Source organism: Hyaena hyaena, unplaced genomic scaffold (genome assembly GCF_003009895.1).
Source record: "Hyaena hyaena isolate Hyena2069 unplaced genomic scaffold, ASM300989v1 scaffold_69, whole genome shotgun sequence".
Lineage (NCBI taxonomy): Eukaryota > Metazoa > Chordata > Mammalia > Carnivora > Hyaenidae > Hyaena > Hyaena hyaena.
The window spans coordinates 3,458,327-3,486,200 of NW_024080702.1; the positions used below are offsets into that span (position 1 = coordinate 3,458,327).

Here is a 27,874-nt window from a genome sequence, read left to right on the forward strand (position 1 = left end):
AAGATACGGCCGGCAAAGGACCTGGATGCCATCACGAGGAGCGTACATTCCCTAAACATGGAGCTGATGAAGGTGGTGCACCAGAGGGATGGCAAAGCAGTCCAATGGGTGGAAGAAGCAGGGGCTGCCACTCTCCCCTCTTCCCCTGAGGAAATCCAGGGCAGCATCGCCTTGGAAAGGTCCACAGGCGTCCAGGTTCAAGTCCGGGCTCCAGACTTTCCTCACATCAGCTGTGCAACCCTGCACCTACAGTTTAGGATTTCTGTGAGCTTCGGGTTCCTCATCTGTGTCTCGTGGTTGTGAGGAGCTCAGAACTGGGAGAGAGCTCACAAGAGGACCCTGCGAGTGCCCGGCTCATGGCTCTGCTGTGCGGAGAAAACTGGGGGCCTCAGGCTCCATCCCTTGCAGCCTGGATGTGGCTCAGGGTCCCAAGGGGACACTGGTGCAGCCTCCAAATGACTGAACATTTAGGTGTAGGGGTTTGGGAAACGCAGCCGTGCGCAGCTGTCCGTCACCCCACTGACCATCTCTGCTGCCGGTGCCACCGTGGTGTGCTGTCAGAGCTGGGGTGTCCGGCGCATTCTCTGCTGATGGCCGTGCCCGTGGCTCAGGTTCCCAGACAACCAGCGATCACCGAGTGTGCGCTCGGAGCCAGGCGCAGGCTAAGCGCTTGTGGAATGCAGTCTCCTCCTGTAACCGCTGAGATGCTGCCTTAAAAAAAAAAAAAAGTTTATATATTTATTTTGTGAGAGACAGAGAGAGAGGAGGTGAGGAGGGGCAGAGAGAGAATCCCAAGCAGAGGCTCCGAGCTGTCAGCACAGCAGGGCTCAAACTCACAAACTGTGAGATCATGACCTGAGCTGAAATCCAGAGTCGGACACTTAACTCACTGAGCCACCCAGGCGCCCGGAGACTTTGCCTTTATAGAAGCACGTGGCCAGGGACCCCTGTTAGTGGTGGAGGGCGACGGGCGAAGGCTCCCGGACTGTATGGTGCTCAGCCCTCAGCCTCAGGGTTACCTCGCTCGGTGGTGGAGGTGGGGGTTAGTGACGGGGAGTCATGGCATATGCTGTGAATGTGGTCACATCAGAGCTGGGGACACCTGTCTCTGAGTTCCACACCTACTAACCGTGTGACTTTAGACAAGTTGCTTAAACTTTATGGACCTTGATTTTCTTATCTGTGAAGTGGAGATAAAATCATCTGGTTTTTATTAACCCCTTTCCCTCCGAGTCAGCACTCGCAGGCGGGCCAGCTGCGGGCGGCTACTTTACGTGCGCCCTGTGCGTTTCCTCATGTAATGGATGCAGCAGGTCTCCAGCCTGAGCAATGCTCGTATTCTCAGGGGATGACGCATCAGGGCTCAGCTCGCAGAGGACGGGTTGTCTGCCCAGAGTCACAGCACTGGACAGTCCAGGGCCAGGCTCTGGCCACCGAGGCACTGGAGACCCCAGTGTCCCCACCGCGATGCCCTCCTGGGAAGCAGAATCGTCGCTTGCGCACAGCGAAGGTGGGGTCTGTGAAGCATCCCCGTGCGGCCCTTGCGGGGCAGCGAATGCAGGAAAAGCTAACCGCCGTGTTGGCTACAGTCATCGCCACTATCTGGCTTGTCACTTCCCCGGCCATAAAGTAGGTTCCGGGGCCACACGTGCCCGGCAGCGAATTCGGTTAAAAGGCCTTGCTCCCCTTGTCTCCATGACCACAAAGGGCCAGTGTTCCTGCGACCCCCCCAGGAAAGTTGGCTCAGGAGTTCTGATTCATTTCAGCAGACATTTTGTGAGTCCCCCATCCCCAGCCAGGCCCTGCATTTCGCCCTGAGGACTCAGCGGGGACCCCCTTCCCCAGGGGACACACAGCCTAACGGGGTGACTTGTTCAGTCTCGACTGTCCAGTGCCTGGAAGGGCTCATTTGTGGAATGACCGGATGCACTGATGAATCGCAGGAATGCTACACGCCACTGCAGGTGACCCTGGCCACGCTGGTCCAAGCACATGACCCTGGGGCAGCTGTCATCACCCAAGGCTGCTAGGTCATCTACAGGGGGAGGCGGGAGTCAGCACAGAGGGTGAGTGGCCAGCATCCGCTTCTGCCCAGACCGCAGGGCGCAGTCCTGAGGATGTGGGCTGGCTGTCCAGGTTGGACGGGCCGGGTCCCCTCTGGGTAGTGGGCTTCCCACGTGTGCAGAGCCGTTCTTGGGGCAAAATGAGCTCACACGGGCACATGGCGCCAGTGCCACTTGTTGGCTCTGTCCCCATAGACTTCACCGGCTGGTGGGTCTGCAGATACAGACCCAGACACGTGTGTGGTTGTGGGAGCTCACGAGGCGGTGTCACTAACTAAATGGCTGTGGGGAGGCAGATGCTGGTGCAGCCCAGAGAGGAGGCTGCGTGGGAGAAGCCTCATGGTGTCCGGTAAGAGGAGAGTCCAGGCAGCACATCAGGGCCAAAGCTGTGATTACGCCTCAGTGAATGGGGCTCCCAGAAGGGCAGCCAGTGGGGCGCCTGGGCTAACAATGAAGGAGTCCGCGTGCCCTGCACGGTGAAGAGTTGCACCAACCCCCAGGCCACAGGGAGCCATGCAGGAGGGTGACAAGCTCACTGGGGACCATGAGGAGGAGAGAAGAATAGCGTGCCTTGACGCAGGCTACTCACATTTGCAGCCAAAGCAGTGACAGCACCGGCTTCTGTGCACTGGATGCCGGCTTCCACCCGTGACACACCCGCCTCCAGGCAGCCCTGAGAAGGCAGAGGGACGCACAGACCTGTCCTCATTCATTCACCCAGGGGGTGGCCACCACTGAGGGGCAGGCTCAGCGCCTGGCCTCGAGGCGGCCTGCAACCCACCGCTATATTGACGTATCTGGTCGCTGTGCTGGTTCAGGTGAGAACTTGGGCTGCCGATGAGTCTATCAGATGCGTCTCATGAAACGCCAGTGGGCTGCCTTCCTCCTTTGGCACCGGACCTCTAGCTTTGAGTGACGGTGTTGTGCGGGCTTAATTTTGTACAGACCCATCAGAGCAGCCTGTTGAGCAGGGGTAGGGCGGGGCGATGGGAAGGGAACCGGGGATGGGGGGCGGGCTTCGGCTACAGAGCTGCCCTCCTGCTGGCAGTGGAAGAAACTGAGCCCCCTCCCCAACTCCCCATAAAGGTGCTCACAGCCCACCAAGTATTTAGAGGCAGGACATCGCCATCTAGTGGTCAGTCACACCAAGTAGGTGTCCCTCAAAGGGGATGGAATGGGGGGGGGCAGTGGTTGACTGAGAACCAACCTTTTCCAGTGATTTCTGAGAATTTGAAAACAAAGAGTTCTGTAGTCATGGAGCAGTTCACATGTATCTTTACTCCATGTGAATCATATAAACATTTATTAGGCACCTGCTGTGGGCTGGCCACTTTGCTCTTCGTTGGCCCAGTGTCAGGGAGGGAACAGTCACACACCGTAACGTCCTTGCCATGTGTCCTGATCCGGGAAGGGGTGGGGTGTGCTCTCTGCACACACGGAAAGGTCCTAGTGATATCCAGCCACGTGCTTTGATACAACAGACAGGCTCAACGTATGCTGATTATCTACCTGAAAGCAACTGCCAATTTCCTTTGAGAATTCAGAAAGGCTGGGTTTCCTATCATGCAAAGGATTCTTTGTTTGCCCGCATAGACTTCTAGGAGATTCTAAGTTGTTGAATGGTCTTTCCAGGAGCTGTACCCTCCTAGCAGGAAACACTAAAAATAAGCTCATTTATAATCAGGTATAAATGAGCAGCTGCCATTTTTTCTTGTTTTGTTTACCTAATTGTGTGGATTTTTTTTTTCCAGTTGCCTTGCCAGAGCATTTTTTTTTTTAATTATTTCACTTAAGCCTGAATACATCTTTGTGATGTGGTTCAAACGATCCCGCTGATAAGGACGTCACAAGACTTCTCACTGAGTCCTTGCTTCGGTCTGTAGGTTTGGACACGTCGGTTTCATTAGCCCAGTTGCCTAGCAGAGGAAACGAAAACTGTAGAGAGTGACCGTCCCCTGTGATCACGGTGACTTCCTCCGTGGCCAGCCACGGTCCCTGACATGGTTACTTTTCAACACGCACTCTGGGAGGCACCTCACAGCTCTGATTTTTCGGAGCTCTTCCAGGGGATCCCGGGAGTGACAGAGCTCAGCCAGCGGAAGTTCCTTCGAGTAGCGTCTCTTTCTCTCTCCAGTTTTAGGGTTTCTCAAACTTGATATGCAGAAGAAATACGTGGCAATCTTTTTTTTTTTTTTTTCCTGGCAATCTTGCTAAAGTACAGATTCTGATTTGCTCTGGGCTGGGGCATTTGCTCTGTGCATGGCGAGCACAGAGGCTGGTCCCCTCCGCCTGGGCTTCCCTTCCCCAGGGTAACCTTCCCAAGCTGCACGGCCCCCCAGGACATCTCCACTGATGGGTAGGGCTTTGGCGGCAATGCCCAGCATGCCCTCAAGGCCCCCTCCCCTCAAATCTGGGGGTTCACAGACCCAGAGGGACCCAGCCACACCGTGTGAGCACTCTGATGACAAAGCTCTGGGTGTCAGAGAACCTGGTTCATTCAGGGAATGTAAAGAGGCTTTTCTTTACCTTGAGAACACAACACAGCTATCACCTCCTCCAGGAAGCCTCCCTGACCCTTCTGCAGCCCTCGGAAGGGCCGCCTGCCTCTTCCAGGACTGGCTGCATTTGTCTGTGTCTCCCCCAAGCTCAGCACACCCCTAGCATATAACAGTCACTCAATAAACTGGGGGTGCAAGAGTGAACAAACCTGCATGGTTAGAACGCAGGTGAGCGGCAGGGGCCAGTGGCTGAGCGTTCCCCTCGCAGCTTCCCCTGCAGGAGTGTTGCGCCCAGGTGCCTCCTTGTTCGTGTGAAGGGCCTCTCCTTGGCCTTGCAGGAGAAGCCCCTCCATGCCCATCGTCTGTAATTACGCAGCCCAGGCATCTGTGAGAGGGAGCAGAGTCCTCGTGTGGCCTAATTAGAAGCTTTCTTAACCTTATCTGGAGCCGTTTCAGTAATCAAGCAGGGAAAAAAATAATTCTCCCAAAGACACATTCAATAAGTAGCTTTGCTTTCTCTCCTTTTCACTGTGGCGGCTGAGCTCTCAGAGTTCATGCTGCGTTTGCTGGTCCCACTGCGGTGGGGTGGGAGAGCCGTGGCTGGAGGGCCAGTCACCGAGCTGGGGGTGCCTCTCACTTATACGCAGTCACCCAATTGTTCAATAAAGGGTGACTAACCCCCCCACCCCCACCACATAGTTGCTGGGAACACTGAGAAGGCTAACTCTCAGAATGCAGGCAAAGGAGGGCTGTAGGGGCCACACGTGGCCAGGGGTGCCATGAGCGTGGCCTGTGCGAGGTCAAGCAGGCTTCAAGGAGAGCGAGTTTGACTTACCCTGGGAGAAGGTAGATGTTTCTTAAGAATCATCAGAAACAAGGAAGACTGCATTGGTTCCCTGAACAGTTCCTGGTGGGGAACAGACAAGTCTAAAGTGGTGAAGAGAGACAGATGGCCGGTGAAAGAAGGCCTTCCAGGCAGGGCACGAAGTCGGGTCAGAGCCTGGTACTTGGGGGTAGCCGGCTGTGTTGAGGCCACGGGAAGGAGGACAGTGTGGCTGGGGCAGGGTGTGCCCTGGGCCAGAGAGGAAGGGAGCCAGAGGTAAGGCAGGCCGTGTCCTTGGGTAAAATGGTGCCAAGAGCCAATGCAGGTGTTTGTGCTCATTAGTGAGGGTCAGTGGTGAAGAGGGGCCACTTCCGGTTCCACCCAAAAACCACATTCCAGCCTGGAGGATTCCCAGGGGCTGACCCGGTCTCCCACTCTCCCCAACGAAGTCTTCACGTTTTTGCTTCTGAACAGTATTGGCCACCAATTGTGGGGCTGAACCAAGAGCAGACAGTCCTCTGCTTCCTCACAGAGCCAGTGCAGGAAGTAAGCTTTCCTTCAGAAGGTAGTGGGGCCATTCTCTCACGTGGGAGGTTTGTGGCTGGTGTAGTCATCAAAAACTGGCCTTTCCACTGGGAAGAAGCAGCTCCGAGATGGCTCCAGTTGCTTGACATCCTGTATCTGGAAAGCCAGTCCTTAATTATAAAATAACAGTTCCTAAGGATTGAGCATACTTGGTCCCAAATTCCTCCCTCCCTCATTTTCCTCCTCGTAGATAGATGCCTCTCTCTGGCCAGCCTGCCTTCCTCTCAGCCTTTAGTCCAAGGACAGCAAAAGGCACTTCTATTGTTGTAAGCAAGGCTTTGAACTTACTTTTCCTAATGTTACGGTATCCAAAGTGTGCTCATTGCTTTGCACACCCATTTTACAGATGAAGAAGCTGAGGCCCAGGGCAAAGAAGGAGGGCAGAGATGGGCTTGAAGTGGCTATGGTTATGCGTCCCTGATGCATCGTCCGTGATAGAGAGATCCCCACCACTCCTCATGGTTAACTCTCCTCTGCTCAGCACAGCTCCCTGCCGTCAGAGACCCTCTCTTGTTCATCTGTGTGGCTCCGTTTCTTCCAGACACGTGCCCGGGACATGGAAGGTGCACGTCTAGTGCTTGTGGAACCAGTGATGAAGCCTGGAAGTCAGTGTCGGGCCTTGAGTGTCCCCCTGCCTCTCCTCGGAGACCTGATCTCCCTCTCCCCTCTCCAGAACCAAAGTGCCCCCATCCCCTGTAGCAGAGGGTCTCCCGGTTCTAAACTCAAGCTCTCCACAGGTTTCCCTAAAGGCTCTAGGCTGGCTTCTTCCAGATGTAGTTAAGGCAACCCGGGGTCCCCCTTAAGGTATTAGGAGCAATGGCAGGAAGAGGTGGTAGGCTCTGGCCACACACGCCTTGGGAATCATCTGATGCTATAAAGGCATAAACGTTTCTCAGGAAGCACTCTCAGTGCCTACTGTGTAAAGGCAGCATGGTGCTGTGGGCCTCTGGTTAGACAGCCGAGCCACGGAATCCCAGCTCTATATGACCTTGGCTGTCCATGTGACCTTGGCCGTACCACTGCATTCCTCCGATTCCCATTTTCTTTTTCTGCTCAGCGATGTACCATCCCTAACGGTAATGGTAGGCGTGAAGTGGGGGCGCGTGCAAAAGGCCTAGGGTTCTACCTGCCAAATAGTGGCCGAGCAGAACTGGTGCCTGCAGAGGCTGCCGGGGACGGAGCTCAGAATGTGATGGAATACAGAATCCAGAGATGGGAACGGCGCACTAAAAGCAGAGCGGTCAGCTAAGGCTTCAGGAGGGAGACGGCAGGAGCTTCATGGGAAGAGGTTCTTTACTGCCCCCTTGTGCCCTTGCAGGCGTTGAGCAATCCGGAGAAGATCGCTGAGCAGATAAGTAAGGATCTTGCCTGGCTCACTTCCCACCTGATGGCTCTGTGGACCCAGTTCCTAGATACGGTGACTCTGCACTCCCAGGTGACCACTTACCTCACCCAGGAACATCACACCTTGAGGGTAAGGTGTCCAGTGGGATACATTCTCTAATCACGCGCCGGTGACCCCTTGAGGAAGCCTTACGACAGTCAGCTCACTGGGCAGGACAGGAGTTGGGGTTGACTTACATGGTTGGTGAGGATCCCGAGTGCTGGTCCAGGCTCCACCACCAGCTCGCAGGGAGGCCTTATGAGTGTGTTCAGCCTCCGAAACCGCTGCCTCCACCATTCCTGAAACACCTGCCCTGGCTGCCAGCTGATAGCAGAGCCTTATCTTGAGGGATGTTACAAGTGCTTAGAAATGTGTTTTCAACTGTAAGATCTTGTCCTTTGCCACCAGCTTGGGTGCATATGGATTGGTCCTGATGCAAAATACAAGATGTTGGTCTCATTTACGGCAAGAGAGCCAAATATCTGGGTCCACGAAGCACTTAGCGGGTGCACTCACATGACTGGCTTTGCAAATTCTGTCTCATCTGCACTTACTTACGGTCACAGTCTTCAAGTGTCTTATATTCTCGTAGAAGAAATACGACCGAAATAAAAACATGACAGAAAGCAGTGCAAGAACAGATTCATAAACATGCATTAAACTGTGTCCAAAGCCAGCTTTGGGCTAAGAGTCCCCATGTGAGAGAGGGTAGCTGTGGAAGTATTTGTTTCAGATTTGTTTAACCCCCTCTGGGTGGTGGGCTCAGCTCTCTTACCTCTGTGAGTCCCAGTTTCCCTTTGAAAAATCAAGGTCATGCCCTCCCAATGAGTTAAGTTGTTTACATTCTCTTACTCCTCAGGTCCGAAGGTTTTCTGAGGCCTTCTTTTATATGGAGCACCAAAAACTTGCAGTCCTGACCTTTCAGGAAAATCTGTAAGTAACCAATTGCATGCCCACGTCACACTGTAAAAGTAGCCACCCAACGCATTCTTGTTCAGAGGTACTTCTTTCCTTCATCTCCGACTGCCAAGGAGAGCAGAGTACCCACCCTTGCACATTCAGGCTGCATTTTGTCTGCAGGCAAGGGAGTCATACAATTGCAGAGGTGGGATCTAGCAGGTGGCAGAGAAGGTCAATAGCCAAAGTTTTCTTTTGTTGAGTGTTATTATGGTTCTATAGACAGAATCAAGACTTCCCAGGTCCCTGAAGACATCTGTGCTGAGTCTTCTTTGTGAAATGAATTAGAAGTAGGTGGTGTGGCCACAAGCTATGTCGGGAAAAACACAGAACTCGCTGGAGACCTCGCAGTAGCTTCTGAACGCATTTAGCATGAGAATGAAGACCAGACTAATTAGGAGGACTGATGGGTTTCTAAGTCTGCCTTCCTCCAAAATTAAAGAAAAGATGAAAACCCTAATAAAAAAGTCAGGGGGCTAACACGAGATGAGGTCATCGTCGCGTACATCTCCCTGGGGGAGGGAGGAGGAGATGGATCCCTCTAAGAGGGTTGGCCTTTGCCCCACAAGGGGTTCTTTGGTTTCTGAAGGATCCATCCACCTCCAAGAATAAGTGGGGATGGAGTCATGTTTGAGATGGCATAGTAGCTCCAGCAGGAGAAACATTTTAGGTTCACCTCCCACACGAGACAGATCTGAAGACCTTTTCGTCCCCCACGTTGACAACCCTCTCTTGCTTCTTTCCACACTTCCTCCTGGTGGAAAGTAGACTGGCATTTACAGCTTACCTCGCGGAGCCTGGAAGTGAGGGGGCGCCAAGGGAGACACATCTGTGGTTAAAATAGCCTGTCTAGAAACACGTCCGATCTTCCACTCGCTCACGCATTACTCAGCTCTCAGCTAGCACTGGGGGAAGGTCCGTTCTTAAATGAAAATCAGAAGGCGTTGATCCGACAGATGTGAACATAACACGGAGGGCCGCTGAGCAAAAATGCTGTAAGTCAGGACTCTTGTAGGAATCTGCTTCGTGAGTCCCCACCACAGCAGGCAAGCCCTAGATGGCCGGGCCGTGCTGTGGTCCCAAGGAGCGTAAGCACACGTGCTAGAACAGCCACGGGAGCAGTTCTGCGAAGATGCCAAGTACAGAGGATGTGAAACTCAGCCAACCTGGGTTCACAATCCTGTACCTCCACTGGCCTATAGCAGGTCCTTGACAAAGTTGTTATTATTATTATTTTTTTTTTTTTTGCTGTTGATTTTTATTTCCTCTTGCCCTCCCCTGGCCTTTGTTTTCTTAAAACAGGCAGGGTCATGGTTGTAGAACACCCACATCCATGGATTACACTGTTCAAGTCACAGACTCTGCCCAGAGAATGTTAGGTGATGATACATCCCACAGTCGTTGACTGTGCATGTAGGCACGGGGGACACCACGGGGAACAAAGTAAAGACTCTGTCCTTGTGGGTCCCTCACTCTAGGGCAGGAACAGGCCAGATGTGAGTCGTGTCATTTCAGGTAGTGACCAGTGTGGAGAAACAAGTCAAGGCGAGGACACAGAACATGGCGAGGAGGGATATGGCCAGCGTCCTCATACATGTTGAAGGACTAGCTCTCAGAGACAAAACCCAAAACTCGGGTCTGTTGTGTTTGCTGATTTCACACAGTGGTCACTTTCAAGCTGCCGCTATGTGTTTTTTGCTTATTTGTTTCAAAGTTTTGTTTAGATTCTAGTTAACATACGGTGTAATATTGGTTTTGGGTGTAGAATTTAGTGACCCGTCATTTATGTACAACAGCCAGTGCTCATCACAAGTGCCCTCCTTTTTTTTTAATGTTTGTTTATGTTGAGAGAGAGAGAGAGAGAGAGAGAACGTACATGGAAATGGGGCTGGGGCAGAGAGAGAAGAAGAGAGAGAGAATCCCAAACAGGCTTCGCACTGTCTGCATGAAGTCCGATATGGGACTAAATCTCAAGAACCATGAGATCATGACCTGAGCCTAGATCAAGAGTCACATGCTCAACCAACTGAGCTACCCAGGCACCCCCTGTTTTTAAATGTGTGTCTTCCTTAATACCCACCACCCATTTACCCCCTCTTCCATGAACCCTCAGTTGGTTGCCAGTATGTGATCTCTGAACACGGGGCTGGGAAGAGACGGGCACAACTGGCCCTTCCAAGCCACACTGACCAGCTCCACCACAACACTGGGTGTGGGACGAGGATTGTTTTGGCCAAAGTGCTAGGAGAGAATCTTTCTGAGGATGTGACATTTGAACAGAGGCTGAGGTTATAACAAGCCATCCCTTGATAGGAAAGAAGACCCATCAGAGGGAAAAGCTGGTGTCAAGGCTCTTATACAAGAACATGAAGTATGAGGAGTGGTGGAAGGCAGGTGTAGCTAGAATAGAGTGAGCAGGAAACAGGGGAGGGAGGCGGGACCTGCAAAGTCAGTAGGGACCAGCCCATGTGTGACCGTATGGACCAGGACAAAGAATTCAGAGTTTGCACCATGACCATTACGATTAAAGCCTTTAAGAAAAAATCGGCAAATGAGTATGGTGGAAAGACCTGATTTCAGATCTCATATACATGGCGTGAAATCTCGGTCCTGTAACTTACAGTATTTGTGACACCAAAGCAGACCTCTCTTAGGTTGTTGTTTAGATGTAAAAGGGAGAGCCCCACATTCAGCAAATACCCACTTAGTGCTGACTCTGGGCCAGGCACTAGTCTGGGTGGTAGACAGCAGTGACCAAAACTGGCAAATTCCCTAGCTCATAGAGCTTGTTTCAGTAGGGGAAGGCACAGAAGGAAGTACGTATGATAAGCCAAATGCAGTATGTGCCAATGAGAAATGTGTCAGTGGGGTAAGGACGGAGGGTCCCACTGAGGGGTCACAGAAGGGTCGCTGAGAAGATGACATTCAGCCAGAGGTCTGAAGCAGGGGAGGGACTGAGCCGCGCAAATACCAGGGAGGCAGAGCAGCTGTCTCCTAGCACAGCTGTACAGAGACTCATCACTACTCACTAGCAGATATTAACCTGTAGGGTAAAGCAGACTCTAGGCTAGGAGCAATATTATTCAGGAGGAAGTAAACTTTAAAAAAAAAATGTTTTAACATTTATTCATTTTTGAGAGACAGAATGCAAATGCGGGAGGGGCAGAGAGAGAGGGAGACACAGAATCCAAAGCCAGCTCCAGGCTCCGAGCTGTCAGCACAGAGCCCGACACGGGGCTCGAACTCGTGAACTGTGAGATCATGACCTGAGCCAAAGTTGGAGGCTTACTCGACTGAGCCACCCAGGCGCCCCCCAGGAGGAAGTAAACTTTTAATTAGGTCATTAAGAGTAAGAGGTACAGAACAGAAAGGGGCATTTTATGTCAGGAACTGAGAACCTTCCTGGAGGAAAGGTACAGAGGACTATGAACAGAATTTCTGCTCCCATCGAGGCAGCGAGCAGCTGAGCAGCGCTAGTGGATCCTCACGGGCATGGTGCAGCCACCTGGGGATCCAGGCTGTAGAGGGAGGGCGTGCCTGTGAGTCACAAACATCCCCCCAAACCAGGCCAGACAAGCGGCCGGATGAGGTGAAACCCATCTGTCCAGACCCATCTTGTTCAAGCTCAGACTAGATTGTGTCTCCCCAGCAGTGGCTCACAGCCATTTAGGAGGATGTGACAGCCACGTAGTGGATTTGGAACAGCACTTCTTAAATGAAATAGGATGGGTTGGAACAGAACCAGAGGGAGCAGGAAGTCCGAGTAAGGTGTGTTTCTGAACCCCGTTTCCGCGTGTTTCCGGAAGTGTGGGCTTGCACTGGCTTGCCGCGTAAAATGAAGAGTGTTTCTTCCCGTGGGTTGCTGTGTCTTATTTTTTTATTTTAATTTTTTTAACTTTATTTATTTTGAGAGAGAGAGAGAAAGTGAGGGAAGGACAGAGAGAGAGAGACAGAGAGAGAGAGAATCGCAAGCAGGCCAGTGCAGAGCCCGATGTGGGGCTCGAACTCACAAACTGTGAGATCATGACCTCAGCCCAAACCAAGAGTTGGACGCTCAATCAGCTGAGCCCCCCAGACGCCCCATGGGTTGCAGTATTTTAAAATGCAGTGTTGCAGTGTTTAAAATGGTTTAGAACTGGCTGGGAGCCAGGGTCCGTCTTATTGTCTCTCTCTTCTGTGTCACCCGTGTCTAGCCTGTGCTCTTCATACAGTTAAGGGTTCAGGGAAAGCTTCTAGCGGAGACGTCAGGAAATGTGAAAGCCTATATGAACGGGAATGAACGCAGGAGGACCTGCACTGGCGATCTAGCCCCTGGAACAATGACCGTTGATTTATCCCTCTGCCTTTTATGTTTTTTGTGTAGTAATAATCGTAACGCTAATCTTTAAAAAGTTTCATTTTACGAGAGGCTATGTAGATAGTGTTGAACACAAGAGGCACTTTCCCTGGCTTGCTGATGATGTTTTGTCCGTTGAGATGGGACTCTGGTAAGAAGTGCTGAGGGCAGCACGTGCCCTGGCTCGCCTTATGTTCGCGTTAACACTATGAGCTATGAACTGTTTCCATCCTCACTTCACCAAAGAAGAAACTGGGGAAGGCCACCCTCCCCCTCCCCGGGAGGCTCATTGGGTTAAGCATCCGACTGGCTCAGGTCATGATCTCACAGTCTGTGAGTTTGAGTCCTGCGTCAGGCTCTGCACTGACAGCTCGGAGCCTGCACCCTACTTCAGATTCTGTGTCTTTCTGTGTCTCCCTCTCTTTCTGCCCTTCCCTCTCTCACACTCTGTCTCTCTCTTTCTTAAAAATAACCACTTAAAAATTTTTAAAGAAGAAACCAGCAAAACCAGGGCTCAGAGAGGCTAAGTAACTTATCTTAGACCACACAGCAAGCATGTGTTGTACACACGGACTGCTGAAGTCCAGATCCCACACTCCCAGCCTCCTCGCCATGGCTCCGCTATACAGTGGTGACCCATTCTCCTAAAGAATACACCAGAAGAACTGCACTGGGATTTCTCACCCTCTAAGATAAAAATATCCCTTGTTGCTGGCTGTCCTCTGGGAGTCCCAGGAAACCTGAAATGGAAATAAGTGGGTGATGGACGGGGGCCTGGATGCTCCGTAGAGCAGATCTCCAGAACTTAGTCATCTTATTTCCTTGAAACTTTATGCTCGTTACTTAGCACCTCCTCATTTTCCCACCCAGCCCCCGGCAGCCACAGCTGTATTTTCTGACTCTGAATCTGACTATTTTCGATTCCTCCCATAAGTGGAATCACATGATATTTGTCCTTCTGAGGCTGACTGAGTTCACGTTGCATAATGTCCTCAAGGATTGTCCGTGTTGTCATGTATGACAAGATTTCCTTCTTTTTTAAGGCTGAATAATATCGCATCATTCTGCATTTTCTTTACCCCTTTCCTGCTCATGGATACTTAGCGTGTCTCCGTAGCTGGGCTTTGTGAATAGTGCCAGGCACGTGGGAGTGCACGTATGGCTTCAACACCCTGATTTCAGTTCTTCGGGATAAATACCCAGAATCAGGATTGTCCGATCACATGGCAGTTCTATTTTTAACTTTCTGAGGAACTTCCTTACTGTTTTCCAAAGCAGCTGCAACATCTTACATCCGCATCAACAACGTACAAGGGATGCGACTTTTCCACATCTTCACCAACAGTGGTTTTTTGGTTTGTTTTCATAAAAGCCATCCTCGGTGAGAGGTGATGGCTCATTGTGTATGTGCCCTGGAATTCTTAGTCATTTTTGTTAACACACGCTAAGCACTGTTTTAGGTACTTGGTCACATGCACAAAGTCTACGCTTAAGACGCCACATTCTAACAGGAGGTAATTCCCCACGTATAACAACCTGGACCTGACTGTCCAGCAGCCCTCCCGTGTTATAGTTACTTGATTCATCACCTGATTTATTCATGCCTATGAGCTCTTTAGGTCCAAAATCAAATTTCCATCCTGGAGGTTTACGCCCTGGCCTGTGGACACAGTCCTACGCACATGGGTACCCAGTCACTATGCTTTTGTAAAAAACTAAAAGCTGAACCCAGAGTGCCAGGTTCTGATGATAGCTAAGTGCAGAATTGACTAATTCCATTTAAATATTTAAAGGAAGGTTCACAATACTATGAAGTTGCTACAGCCTTCATGGCTTTGAAGAAGATAATACATTGCTTATCTTTTTTTTAAAAAAAAAGTTTATTTATTTATTTTGAGACAGAGAGTGAGTGCACAAGCAGAGGAGGGACAGAGAGGGAAGGAGACAGGATCCCAAGCAACCCCATGCTGGCAGCGCAGAGCCCAATGCAGGGCTCAATGCCATGAACTCGGAGATCATGACCTGAGTCAAGATCAAGAGTCAGATCCTTAACTGACCAAGCCACCCAGGCACCCTGTATCCTTTTTGATCATAGGTTAAAATCCAATGGAGGAATAAGAAGGAAATAAAATATTCATATTTCATATGTATATTCAAAACACACATATAATATATCCCATGTGCATATGTTTATCATATTTGTCACCAAGAGTGCCAAATGAGAGAATTTTCCCTGGGGTCCTGTGGAGTTCTGCCTCTGTAAAGCTGGCCTGTGGGAGCAGGTGATACTCCCCCACAGCTGACGAGTGATGTGGGGGCTTCCAGAGGTCGGGCTGCTCCAAAAAGAGCGACGGTCAGACAGACAGACATAAACTAGCTACGTGTGCTTAATTCTTCTCCCAAACTGGCCAACCCAGTAAGGCCCTCTTCTCCCTTGTGCAAGTGGGATTGAGGCGGTGTGGAGAAGATGACAGAATGCTCATGCTTTTCCTTCGTGGGAGGAAATAAACTCTCTCCCTTCTGCAGGTACTTGAGGAGAAGGGAATAAACATTTCCAACCATCCTGTCTTTTTTTTTTTTTAATGTTTTATTCATTTTCCTTGAGAGAGAGAGAGAGAGACAACGTGAGCAGGGGAGGGTCAGAGAGAGAGGGAGACACAGACTCTGAAACAGGCTCCAGGCTCCGAGCTGGCAGTCAGCACAGAGCCCAGTGCAGAACTCGAACCCATGAACCGCAAGATCATGACCTGAGCCGAAGTCAGACACCCAACTGACTGAGCCACCCAGGCGCCCCAGCCATCCCATCTTTTGAATGAGGAATACTGATGGTTTCAAAGTCTGAAACCAAATTCTTGCTGGTGGAAAGGTGTCTGGTTCATGGAGAAAGAATATGGGGCATTGTTTTTTTTCCTTTTAATGTTTTATTTATTTCTGAGAGAGAGAGTGAGCAGGGGAGGGTCAGAGAGAGAGGGGAGATATAGAATCTGAAACAGGCTCCAGCCTCTGAGCTAGCTGGGTCAGAGCCCAGGAACCCTGAGATCATGACCTGAGCCAAAGTCGGACGCTTAACCGACTGAGCCACCCAGGCACCCCTGGGGCATTATTTTTTTTTATTTTTATTTTTTAAATAGTTTATTGTCAAGTTGGTTTACATATAACACCCTGGGGCATTGTTTTTTAATCCTACATAGAGGAACAAAAATCCAGGGCCCCTGAACTAGGAGTAAGTAGGGAAACTTACATGCTAATCAAGGATGCTGGTGTCCACACAGTAAGCAATCAAAAAAAAAAAAAAATGCAATTTTCGATGGTTCTTAATTCTTAACCTGTGGGAGGTTAGAAATGCAACAGTAAGGGATAAGTAACTTGAAGTGTTTCCTCCAAAGTACTAAGTTAAGGTTCCTGCCATTTTGAAACTCAGCTCTTCCTCCTCTAAAATGGTATTTATTGCTTCTCACTGAAACAGGGTGTGATAAAGTGCCCCAGTCATACGATCCATGACCTCTAACCTCAGTGCCCAGACCAGTTATGATACAAAGCAGACCATGGCATTGGGGGCTGGGTAGGTGGCTGGGAAGAAAGGAAGAGAGGATGGACGGACCGATAGTGGATTGTCAGAGCCCACTGAACATTTTCTGGATATATTCTTGGGATGAGGGTCTGGGGGCAAGGATTCTTAACACATTTCAAGCTTACTTAGAGGGGCGCCTGGGTTGCTCAGTTGGTTGACTCTTGCTTTCTGCTAAGGTCATGATCTCCCAGTTTGTGAGTTCGAGCCCCACGTCGGGCTCTGTGCTGATGGTGCAGAGCCTGCTGGGGATTCTGTCTCTCCCTCTGTCTGCCCTTCCCCCACTCCTACTCTCTCTCAAAATAAATAAACTTAAAAAAGCCTCCTGGGGTGCTAACCCAGTGCATGTGTCCCCAGGATACAGAGCCACAGCCAGCTATCTCTGGACGTCCGGAATTCAGAGTACCTCACCACCATGCCCCCGCTGCCCGCCGAGTGCCTGGACATCGACGGTGACTGGGACACCCTGCCAGTTATCTTTGAGGACAGATACGTGGACTGCCCTGCAACAGGTTGGTCCTCGTCTGGGAAAGAACCGTGGCTCCCAGTCAGTTGCCCTATTTATGCTCGGGGAGCAGTGGAACCAAATCAAGGAAGGAATTTGTCAGCTCGTGGAGGAGAGCAAAGACTCAGGCTAAGCCAGTGGGAGATGGCGTGACGTCCGTGCAATTGACAAATCAGTGTAACAGAAGGGCAGGTACAGTAAAGGTCCCCTTCCTGTTGGACAGCCTTTCTTACCCCAGATGTGCAACGCAAATATAAAATCATGTCTCTTTGCATTTTCACGGCATTCGGCTCAGACTCCTGTGGGGTGCTCGCTTCGTGCCCCGAACCAGGCTGCATCAGGGCTGGCGGATGAGCGACTCTGCTCAGGGAGAAAAGACAGCGGGCTCCTGTGTATTTGTGTTTGTATCCGAGCTCGGTCTGTCTTGCTGGTGTTGCACAGTTTGTTAACGAATCGATTGCTGGGGAGTGCATGAGGCAAGCCGGGGGGACAATAGCCCTCCGTCCCCTTGCACAGCCCTGCATGTGGAAACCCAAAAGCTATCACAGGTGACAGAGCTGAAGGAAACCCGAATGAGCCAGAAAATACAGCTGGAGGCTTCACATGGTTTATCTTTTGTAATCCTGTTACAAAACAGACAAACAAACGAACCTCAAAAGCCCTATTTCACCGAGAGAAACTGAGGCACGGGGGTATAAATATGTATTAAAGATCATGCGGCTTATAAACACCAATGTGGAAAGCAAGGCACCCGAGCCCCAAGGCCCAGGGTCTGCCTTGCCGTCTCTTTGTGAGGCATTTTAACCATAAAGGCTTTCATTTAAATTACGCTGCCATTAAAATTTCAGAATTTCCGCAGTCAGAGATTTGTAGGGTCTCATCAAAGCCTTGGTGACTGTGAAGACAGTGCCACTTTGTACATTAAGGATGTTGCCCGGTTCACAGTTCTCAGCTGTGCCCTGACATCTAGTGTCTACATTGCATAGGACAAGCCAGAAGGTAGCGGCTCTCAAGATGCAGCCTACCCAGCTGGTCAGACTTAAGCCACCTTTGCCTTGAGACTGCGTGTGTGTGTGTGCGCGCGCGCGCGCGCGCGTGCGCGCGGGCGCGCGATCTTCATTTTAGTTATGTCAAGTAGATACAAGAAAATTGAACAGTTGGAGGGGCGCCTGGGTGGCTTAGTCGGTTAAGCGTCCGACTTTCGCTTAGGTCATGATCTCGCGGTTCGTGGGTTCGAGCCCCGCGTCGGGCTCTGTGCTGACTGCCAGCTCAGAGCCTGGAGCCTGTTTCAGAGTCTGTGACTCCCTCTCTCTCTGACCCTCCCCTGCTCACGCTGTCTCTCTCTCTCTCTCTCTCCTAGAAATAAACAAAACATTAAAAAAAAAATTTTAAAAAAAGTTGAACAGTTGGAGAAGAAATTTAAAATAAACCCCCACGATCAGACCCCCTGACGTTATCATTAGGCCTCATTGCAGACGGTCTCCCAGTCTGTTTTCCGGTACATGTTAAACCAGACGCCCCAAGGGATCTAAAACTCAGCCTGCAACTCCTCCGTGTAATTGCATCACATTAACTTTATTTTGTATAAATCTTCTGCAGAGGAGCTGAGCCCCATCCAGCCTTGCAGCACGAGCTGGGGAGTCAACCCCGGGCTTTCTGGAGCTTCTCTGCGCTTATCCACCATGTCAGTGCCCTGGACCTAGACGGCTGGGGCCGTCTTTCCTGCCCAAGCAGGTTCCCCTCGGCTGTGCATTGTCCATCTCTGCACCTGCTTTAGAACCAGCATCTCTTCGCAGCTTTTGTAATGTGCTTGGGACCTGGGACTTGGCCGAGTGTGGGACACCAGCATGAAGGATCCCATCTTCCCAGAAGGACCCCGAGGCAATTGCTCTCAGAGGGTTGGCTATCTCCTCAAGATTTCTCCCAACAGACCTCTCACCTGTTCCCTCCCCCACCCCCCACTACTTCCCCACTCAAAACTTTTCTTGACCTTCTTCGTCCCTTCACAGGGTGCTCTGATGATTTAATCCCAGAGCAAAACCATTAGCAAATAAAGAACTATTTCCTTTTTCCTCCAGGGGTTGGTGACCTTAATGTAATTTGCAATGAGGTCATCACATTTGCATTTCATTGTTTTAGCTAGGGAAGAAAGGGACAAAAAAAAAGAGTCCCATTTCCATATTAAAATAGTAATATTTATTCATGGTCTGCTGTAATCTCATGGGTAGACCCCTTCTCTATTCCAGGGACTCCCAAAGTCTGCCTGTATTGGCTGTGACCCCTCACTCCTTGGTCCCAAGGCAATGGAACCTTTTGCATAAAAGCCTTAACAGTCGGCTAGACTGCCTGAATTTGAATCTTTTCTCCAACCATTAGTACCGTGTGGAACTGGGCAAAAGGAATTGTAATTTATATTCCGTAGACCTGCTGTGAGCAGTGGAGAGATCCAGCCACAGAACACTTACACGTGGTCGGCACAAAGGAAGTTATGAATGCATATCGACTAATACCATTAGCTAGCATCTGACTGAATCCATTCTCTTTGAATTAGGTGTTTTGCTACTCTTATTTTTCCCCAGCTGTGGCTGTGAACCTAGTGTTGCCATTTTGACAGTCCACTTCCTCACTGGGCTTCCTGTGTCCTGTCTTACACTGTCTATGACTAATCAGGGGCATCTTTCATTTTTGTTCAAAGAGTCCATCAATCCTCCTGTTGCCTGTAATATAAAGACCAGACTCCTCAGTCATACAGGGCATCCAAGTTCATCCATATGGTGGGTTCTCTCTGCCTGTCTAACACAATGCCTGCTCCACAGCCCTGTTCACGCTGGCTCTCTCCACATGGGATCTAACTGATGCTTGACCACACTGTGCACCCCAGGCTTCTGGATCTTTGCCCTTTGCTGTTCTCCCTGCTTGGTCTGACTCATTGTCTCCTTCTCTGAAGAACCCAATTCCTATTCTCCAAGATAACAGCCCATATGCTTCAGGTAGAGCCCAAAGAAACTAGTTCATTATTACAACTGGTCCCCACTTCCCCTCTCCCTAGCTCATGGCCTCGTAGAGGACTCTACGCATAGGCTATGCCAATTATTATTCATGGATTCAATCACATTGACCTTGTGGTTTTTTTCAAACCAATATAAACAGCTTGTGAGAGTAATCATCTTTGTTCTGCTACATTTCTGTTCTGTTCTCAATTCGCTTTATGAACACAGCTCAGTGACTATGTGACAGCTGCGGTGGTAGCTGTGGGCACACAGATATTCACCCAATACAAGCCCTTCTCTGCAATGGGGACAGGAAGTGCACAGATGGATCCTTTTATATATGGTGGTGGTGGTGGTGTTACAGCACATCTGTGTTGAGGGGATGCTGGGAATTTGCCCAGACAACGTCCAACTTGTTGTTGGCTATGGGAAGGCTCCCCCAGAGGAAGGGACATTTGCTCAGTCCCTCGAGATGCAAAGAACACATCGACATAAGGAAGAGACCCATTCTTTCCCAATCTTTGGTCTAATCTTTGACCCAGTTGTAAATTTCACTCCAAGGTGTGAGCTTTTGATACGATTTGTAAGTGTCTCAGTGATTCACTTCATAACACCCTCTAGTGTTTATAGTTCTCTAACTTCTATGAAAACCATATGAAGGATTTAAATGTTTTTTAAGTAAAAGAAAAAGCTAACCATTTCTTCTTTTGTTTGGTGTATATGGAAATTCAATAACACTTCAGATGGCTTTGTCAAGAGAGGTGGTTCAGACAGAGTGGGGGGGGGCACTTATTTTCTTCCATGTATGCTTGACTAGAAGGGAGAGAAAGATAGAGAGATAGGGAGGTGATGGGAGGGGAGGGAAGGTAGGGGAGGAGGAGGAGGGAAGAGAAGAGAGAACAGACTGAGAGACAGGATGTGAGAGATAATAGCTTACCCTAAAGAAAAATAAGAGAAAGAAGGTCATGCCTTGACCCCTGCCATCCTACCTGGAAGATCAGAGTGATCTGGGAACCTCTGTGATCTGAATGCCATGTGGGATAATTGCTCTGGTGACAGAGCTCAAGCTTGAAGGGGTTCCCTACAGAAGGCAGAGATCTGTCCTCCCCACATGTGACATTTCATATCATCACTCTCCTGTGAGCTCTGTCTGTGCGACCAGCTGGTCACTATGAATCTGCCCATCCTAGAGCTGACGAAAGTGAGCCCGGGGGTTGGGGGGCGGGGAAGGCTTATTTATTCTGTCATCATCCAAGGCCTCATGGCTGGTGGGTGCCAGTGTCAGGATGCGAAAGCAGACCTTCCTGGCCCCAGAGCTCTTTCTACACTGTGAATACTGTACATGAGACAGAGAAATGCTTTAATATTTAAAAGTGGTGATTGTTAAAACTGTTTTTGATAAGTGCAAGGCAAATCATGAATTATAATATTTGACAGTTTTGCTTTAGTGCGAGGCGATTCTGACACTAATTACCTGCTGTTCGGTTGAGTTACATAGGTCAAGGGCACAGCCTCTGATGAGGCCGCTCACGTCAGACACAAGCTTGGGGGTTCCTGGGCCACCCGTACTCCTGGCCAACTGGCTACCAGTTCCGGGCTTCCCACTGCCCCCTCAGGTTTGATGATTTACTAGAACAATTCACAGAATTTAAGAAAGCGCTATGCTTGTGGTTACGGTTTTAATATAAAGGATGCAAATAAAGGCTAGACAAAGAAAAGACCCCTAGGTCAAGGTCTAGAAGGGTCCCAAACATGAAGCTCCGGGTGCCCCCAGGACTGGTCATTCTGGCAAACCAATGTTTATTGCCACCGGGGAAGGGTATTCAGGCCCCAATGTCCACAGTTGTTATTGGGGTTTCATTATGAAGACATGGTTGGTTGATCATTGGCCACAGGATCCAACTCCTCTCCTGGGAGTTTGTCCTGGTATTCCCTGGCTCAAAGCCCTGACCCAATGGTTGGTCTTTCTTGCATGGCCAGTCCCCACCCTGACTCATCTCCTTAGCATAATCTACTAAAGGGCTCATCAGAGTCACCAGGCTAGCGTACGCCTGCCAGCCACAAATAACAAAGACTTTGCATCACTTGGGAAGTTGCACGAATTCAGGGCTTGTCCTCCAGGAACCAGGAACAAAGCTCAGCCAATTTTTTTATTTTATGGTCAGGCTTCTGGATAATCTGTGGACATAGATTCGTAAACCACTATACATTCGTCTTTCTTTTTTCTGTTTGTAGGGCACAGTTTGAGTGTTTCCCCTGATTTTGATGTTCAAATGAATCTGAAAGACCGAGAAGAGAACCCTGTTGTAAGTAGAAAATCACCTTTTAGGGAAGACCTTGTCTCGCCCACCATGAAACCACCCCAAATGGACTCTGATAAGGAAGTTCTGAGGCGTCCAGAGCCAGATAACAGTGCAACTACACCAAAACATGAGGATGTGGGCTCCGAATCTCAGGTGTATCTGACAATTGGTGAGTTCCAGAACAAGGCAGGTTTGCCTGAAGATGAAGGTTGGGCTGGCCCAAGGGCTGATGCTGGAACACGTCCACTGGCAGATGAGGACCTGCTCAGAAGGCCGGGTCCAGAGGATGGCCAGCCCTCAGCACTCACCTACATTGATGTGAAATCTAGCAATAAGAGTCCCTGCAGCGCTGAACCCACGGTGGTCATGAGTGATCAGTGCGAGAGTGGGCACTCTCAAGATAACCGTGAATCCGCCAGAACTGTGCCAGGCAAGGAGGTATCCGGTGGAAGTCGTCAACATGCCATCTCTTCAGAGAAAACAACACTCCATGAGTTAAGTACTTTAGGGAACGTTGCAGACCAAGAGGGCAAGATGGTGCTGCTAAGTCTGAAGCTCATCCCTTCTGAGCCCTGCGATCCACCAAACTCTACTTCAAGGGATCCCTTAGATGTTAGGGCTTCCCCAAAGGACCCTCACTCAGAGGAGCAGGAGGAAGTGTCGGTGCTCTCTGGGGTCATCAAGAGATCTTCTTCCATCATCTCCGATTCAGGCATTGAGAGTGAGCCGAGCTCTGTCGCTTGGTCCGAAGCACGAAGCAGGGCCCTGGAGTTACCCAGTGACCGGGAAGCCTTGCACCATCTGGTTCGAAGACATGCCCTGCACAGAAACTCCTTAGAGGGTGGACACACCGAGAGCAATACGAGTTTGCCAAGTGGGATCCAGGCATCCCTCACCTCCATTAGCTCCTTGCCTTTTGAGGATGAGGAACGGGAGCTGGCACTCACCAAGTTGACCAAGTCCGTATCTGCACCCCAAATCAGTAGCCCAGAGGAGTCTGCTGAGGACACAGACTCCGTGCAGCAAGGTGGACCCCTCGCTGAAAGTTCAGCCGTGCCCATCAAGAGCATAGACTCCCCGGGATCCAGGATCGGGGATGCTGGGGCACAGGTGGTTTCAGGTGCCGACAGCCAGCAGGGCCCCGGTTACATAGACATCCCCAAAGGTAAAGAGAGTCAGTCTGAGCCTCAAGGACCTTGCTGTCCTGATGGGAGGACAGAGAACCCTCCAGATGTTGAAACCAAAGGTCTTAATTTAAAAATACCACGTATCGTAGCCCTTGAAAACCCTAGGAATGAATCTTTTCCTAGCGTACTGAAGGAGACCCCCAAGGGCATGCCTGAAGACTTGAGTATGGAGAAAGGAGCTCTTTCCGACAGCAGCATCTCAGATGATGAGACTATTGCCCACCATAAGGTGCCTGAATTGAACTGTATGGCAGTTGCTGATGCCATCGACCTGAGTTCAACAGGCAAGCAGAGCAGCTCACCTTGTATCATCAACGACGCAGAATTTAGCAAAGGAGCTAAGGTTCTCCTGGAGGCTGGACGTGAAGCAGGCACTGTGTGCTCCACTGTGACTCACTCCCAGGTTTTAGGAAACCAAGAGCCAAGGGCAGGCACTTCCGTCATGGTGTCCCACCTGCCCCCGGCAGAGACTTTCACTCTGGAGAGCCTGAAAGCTGTGGAGGTCGTCAACCTGTCTGTGTCTTGTACTGCCACGTGTCTCCCTTTCTCGTCTGTGCCCAAGGAGACCCCTGCCAGGGCTGGATTCGCCGCCAAACAGACCCCACTGCCCATCACTCATCAACCTCTGGGTTCCTTTGGAGTTGTCTCCACTCATTGCAGCAAGTTGGAGGAAGAAGTCAGTGAGAGGATGTTTAGGTGAGCTTGCTGATGGCTTACCCACTGCAGCACAGATATAGATTTGCCCACATATTTCTCAATTCCATGCATCCATTGAGATAGGAGTTATTTCCTGATGTGGATAACGTAATATACTTATATCAGACAAGTCAGAGATACAAAATAGTGTATGTCAATGCTCTCAGTAAGCCCATCTCTCAAATGCAGCCACTGCATAAGTTCTCTACAACTTTTTTCTATGTACATCTCTAAATAGTCTTCTTATGCAAAAATTGGACAATTCTGTACAAACTCTAAGGTTTTTTTTCAACTTTAGTGTATTGGGAACATTTCTGTATTTATAGATTTATTTTTGCAGTATTATTTTAACATTTAAACAATATTCTGTTGTCTAGGTATACCATAATTTACTAAAAAACTCCTTTAGAGATGGGCATTTAAGGTTTTAGTTTTGGTCTTTATTATGATAAACAGTTCTCTTATAACTGTCACCCTACCTCTGTCTTGGCACGTAGAGAGGGCAGTTCATTAAGAGCGTTTGGGGAAATTTCATCAGATTTGGCTTCTGAGCCCCTTTGCGCAATTCCTACATTCATCGTCCCTTGTGCGATGCCCAAATCCATCCCCGTATCCTCACGTTGGGTTTATATTCATAGTGCTCCCTCATCTACAAACTATATATTTGATTAAGTATATTATGGAATCCTTTTATTTCTCTTCTGCAAAATGCTGGAGAGTTACATATTAATGATCTCTATGAAAGAGATTGCACAGGCAGGTAAACTTTGGATCCCTTGATTTAAAAAGGACATTAAGTACCTATTATGCTCACATCGCCAGTTTAACAAATAGAGAACAAGTGTTACCCAATGCCTGTCTGTGTTGTCCTGGCTGGTACCTTACTTCCAGCCTAACAGGGAGACAGAAAGATGAGGGAACTGAGCCAGGATAAGGACCCCTTCTGGCTGGGAGTAGTGAGTGTGCATAGAGACAGTGGCCAGGGGAAACTTTAGACATGACTACAGGGCAAATATGAGACCCGTAGTGATGATGATGGTGGTGGTGATGATGTGATGGTGATGATTGTGTTAAGTCTGGTAATAGATCAATTGTTTTCCTATTTAATCAGTTTTGAGTACTGTCCTACTAAGCATTTTGCGTATATCATTTAACACACAGAATAACTTTATGAATTAGATAATCATGTCTTCTCCTTTTACAAATGAGGAAATGAAATGCAGAGAGGTCAGGTGGTTGGTCCACAGCTAGTAAATGTCAAAGCTGAGATCCTGACCTTAGCAGTCAGACTACTGAGCCCATGCTCTTTACCACCACCTTGTCTGAGAGCTGGGCAAAGAATGCAATAACCCGGTGGGAAGGGCACTTCAGACAGGCCTCAGTGCACAAAGGCAGAGGAGTAAGCCAACTTACTTCACACAGGGAAGCATGAGCAGTGCATTCCCTTTGGAGGCTGGGAGACGCTGCTGGGAAGCAGGTGGAGTCCAAGCCCTTGGAGCCTTGGGGGCCACGTTAAGAAGCTTGCTCTTTGGGGAGATCTTTTTAAGGAGTTCATGGATCCTTGGAGCTGAAGGGAATCTTCTAGGTCCTGTTCCATGCAGGAAGCACATAGAAATCTGCAGAAACCAAACTAGTAACACTTTTCCCGGGAAGGTTTCCTCCCTCCTTGTTGAGAAAACGCTTCCCTCACCAGCACCTCCCGGGGCCTCACATCCTGCCTTTGCTGCTTGCAGACACTTCCTTGTACATGTGCATCATTCCCACGTCCCAGCTCAACTCATCTCCTGCTCAACACGGCATACACAGCATGGCTTCTGATTAATTAGTGTATTCTCCAGTTTTTATCAGGCCAAAGAAAAATTTAAAAAAGAACTGAAGATTGCTGGATTTCTGTACAGTGACTTATCTGTACTAGCTTCTGATATACCATATTTCCCACCAGAGGAAGAGGAAGAAAATTTGGAAGATGGGATTCACCTGGTAGTCTGTGTCCATGGCCTAGACGGTGAGTCCCCAAGAGGTTTCCTCCATAGAGTTCTGTACTAGAAACCATTTGTAATATTTATGAATTAATTTGAGTCAGGTGCTTGTTCATCAGTGTTATTAGCAGCCATGGAATGGTGACATGCTGGGTCTAGGGACATGGCATGGCCTTGTTCCCAAAGAGGAGATCTCTCTGACACAAAAATCTGTTGAGTAAAAGAAATACATAAATAGTGCAATAATGCAACCATGCAATAGTGCAATAAATAATGGAATGAATGAAGGAAGAAATGGAAGAAATAATTAATGGAACTAATGAACAAAAATAAAAGAAGGAATGGATGCATGGATGGATGGATGGATTGTTGGGATGAAAATATTAATGGGATGCATGAATAGTTATAATGTGTGGATTAATAGAACCTATGGGTCATTAGAATAAGGGGAGAAATACAGTGGATTCATTTTGAGGGGCTCAGGCTAGTGGCCCAACTATTTTGTTGCCTATTTTTATTCATTTCTCACTTAGAGTGCAATTTTTGTATACCTGACATCGTACCAAGTTCTGGGATTGCAGAGATGCAACATCGTTCCTGATCTTAAAAAGTTATTAATTTCGTAAGATTAGCAAATACGGTCCAAGGGAAGAGAAAAGGGAGGGGGAAAGGCTCCTTCTCTCCACCCTGCCCCCTAAATGACCTAGTCCCCAGTGTCAAGTCTCTTTAGGGTCTCTGAGGTCAGTCCAAAGGCTCTGTAAGATACAGAACTTACCAGCTCAGCCTGGGCCAAAGGCAAGAACTTGCTCCTGCCTCCCCTTGTGAATTTCAGCTCCTCCCTAGCTCGCTGAAGAAAGTGATCAGATCAGCTAGAAGTACAGGGTGTCTGAGTTCTCCTCAAGCTCAAGTCTGCATCACAACTGATCTGAAAACTGGAATGTGGAATATGATTTCTGGGAGAATCTTGACATCCGCTTTGTATGGACTCCAGTGCATAACTAGTGTCAGACAAGGGAAGGGACTTCCCTGGGGCTGCATAGGTGACGAGTGGCAAAACCCGTGGTCACAGTCTTCTGCCGACGACGTATTAGGGAGTGGTCATGTGCTATCCTACCCGGACATGCTCTTCTTTATACGCTTAATTCTCAACCTGGAGGCTAATGCATTTAGTTGTCTGCCCCTATGCCTTAGATACCAGGACACTCAGTCTAACGGGTCTATTTAGCGAAGTGTTGAATAATCCAGTGGTAAACAATACATTATAGAGGAGGAGGGGAAGGAAGAGGAGGGGAAGGAGGAAGAAGAAGGGGAGCAGGAGGAAGTGGAGGAGGAGGGGAAGATGGGGAAGAAGAGAGGGAGGAAGTGGAGGAAAAAGGAGGGGGAGGGAGAGGAGGGGGAGGAGAAAGGGAGGAGGCGCAGCAGCATTGGTTCGTCACTCACCAGGGGCCGGGCCCCCTTCTAGATACTTAACACTTACTAATGTCGCTGATCATCACAACAGCCCTGCAGAGTAGGTGTTGTTATTGTCCCATGATAACTGGGGAAACTGAGTCAGAGGGCAGGTAAGTAACGTGTATAAGTTCCCACAGTTAATGTGGTTGAGCCAAGGCTAAAGCCCCATGGAGATGTCAGTCTCCGGAGCCCATGATCTTCTGCATTGTGCCAACAAGTTCCTCTCCTCCCCTCTCCAAACGTTCGTTCCTGTCGCTGTTTATCTTTTAAAAAGACCTGGTCAAGGGGCACAGTTGGTTAAGCATCCAACTCCTGATTTAGGCTCAGGTCAGGATCTCATGGTCTGTGGGATCGAGCCCCACATCTGGCTCAGCATTGACAGCATGGATCCTGCTGAGGATCCCCCACCCCCCCAAATAAATAAATAGAAATAAATAAATAGAAATTTAGGCCCGTCCATTACTGAAAACTTTTCTTTGTAGCTCTCAGAAACTAAAACTCCTGTCTTAGAAAGCTCCTAGCAAGCAAAGCTCTTTATATTCCTCCCC

At 49.4% G+C, this 27,874-nt stretch overlaps 1 protein-coding gene across 2 annotated transcripts in view; it reads left to right on the top strand.

Annotated features, from left to right (window-relative positions):
* The window catches only part of FAM135B (family with sequence similarity 135 member B), a 281,275-nt gene that overhangs the window by 242,328 nt on the left and 11,073 nt on the right, over window positions 1-27,874 (top strand). Inside the window, exons 10-14 of one of the 2 annotated variants that reach the window (XM_039232988.1) lie at window positions 7,288-7,443; window positions 8,213-8,286; window positions 16,572-16,726; window positions 21,945-23,895; window positions 25,838-25,900. In XM_039232988.1, the coding sequence (XP_039088919.1) occupies window positions 7,288-7,443; window positions 8,213-8,286; window positions 16,572-16,726; window positions 21,945-23,895; window positions 25,838-25,900 (2,399 nt within the window). Of the gene's footprint in view, window positions 1-7,287; window positions 7,444-8,212; window positions 8,287-16,571; window positions 16,727-21,944; window positions 23,896-25,733; window positions 25,901-27,874 lie in introns of both variants that reach the window. The other variant, XM_039232987.1, reaches the window with a different exon arrangement.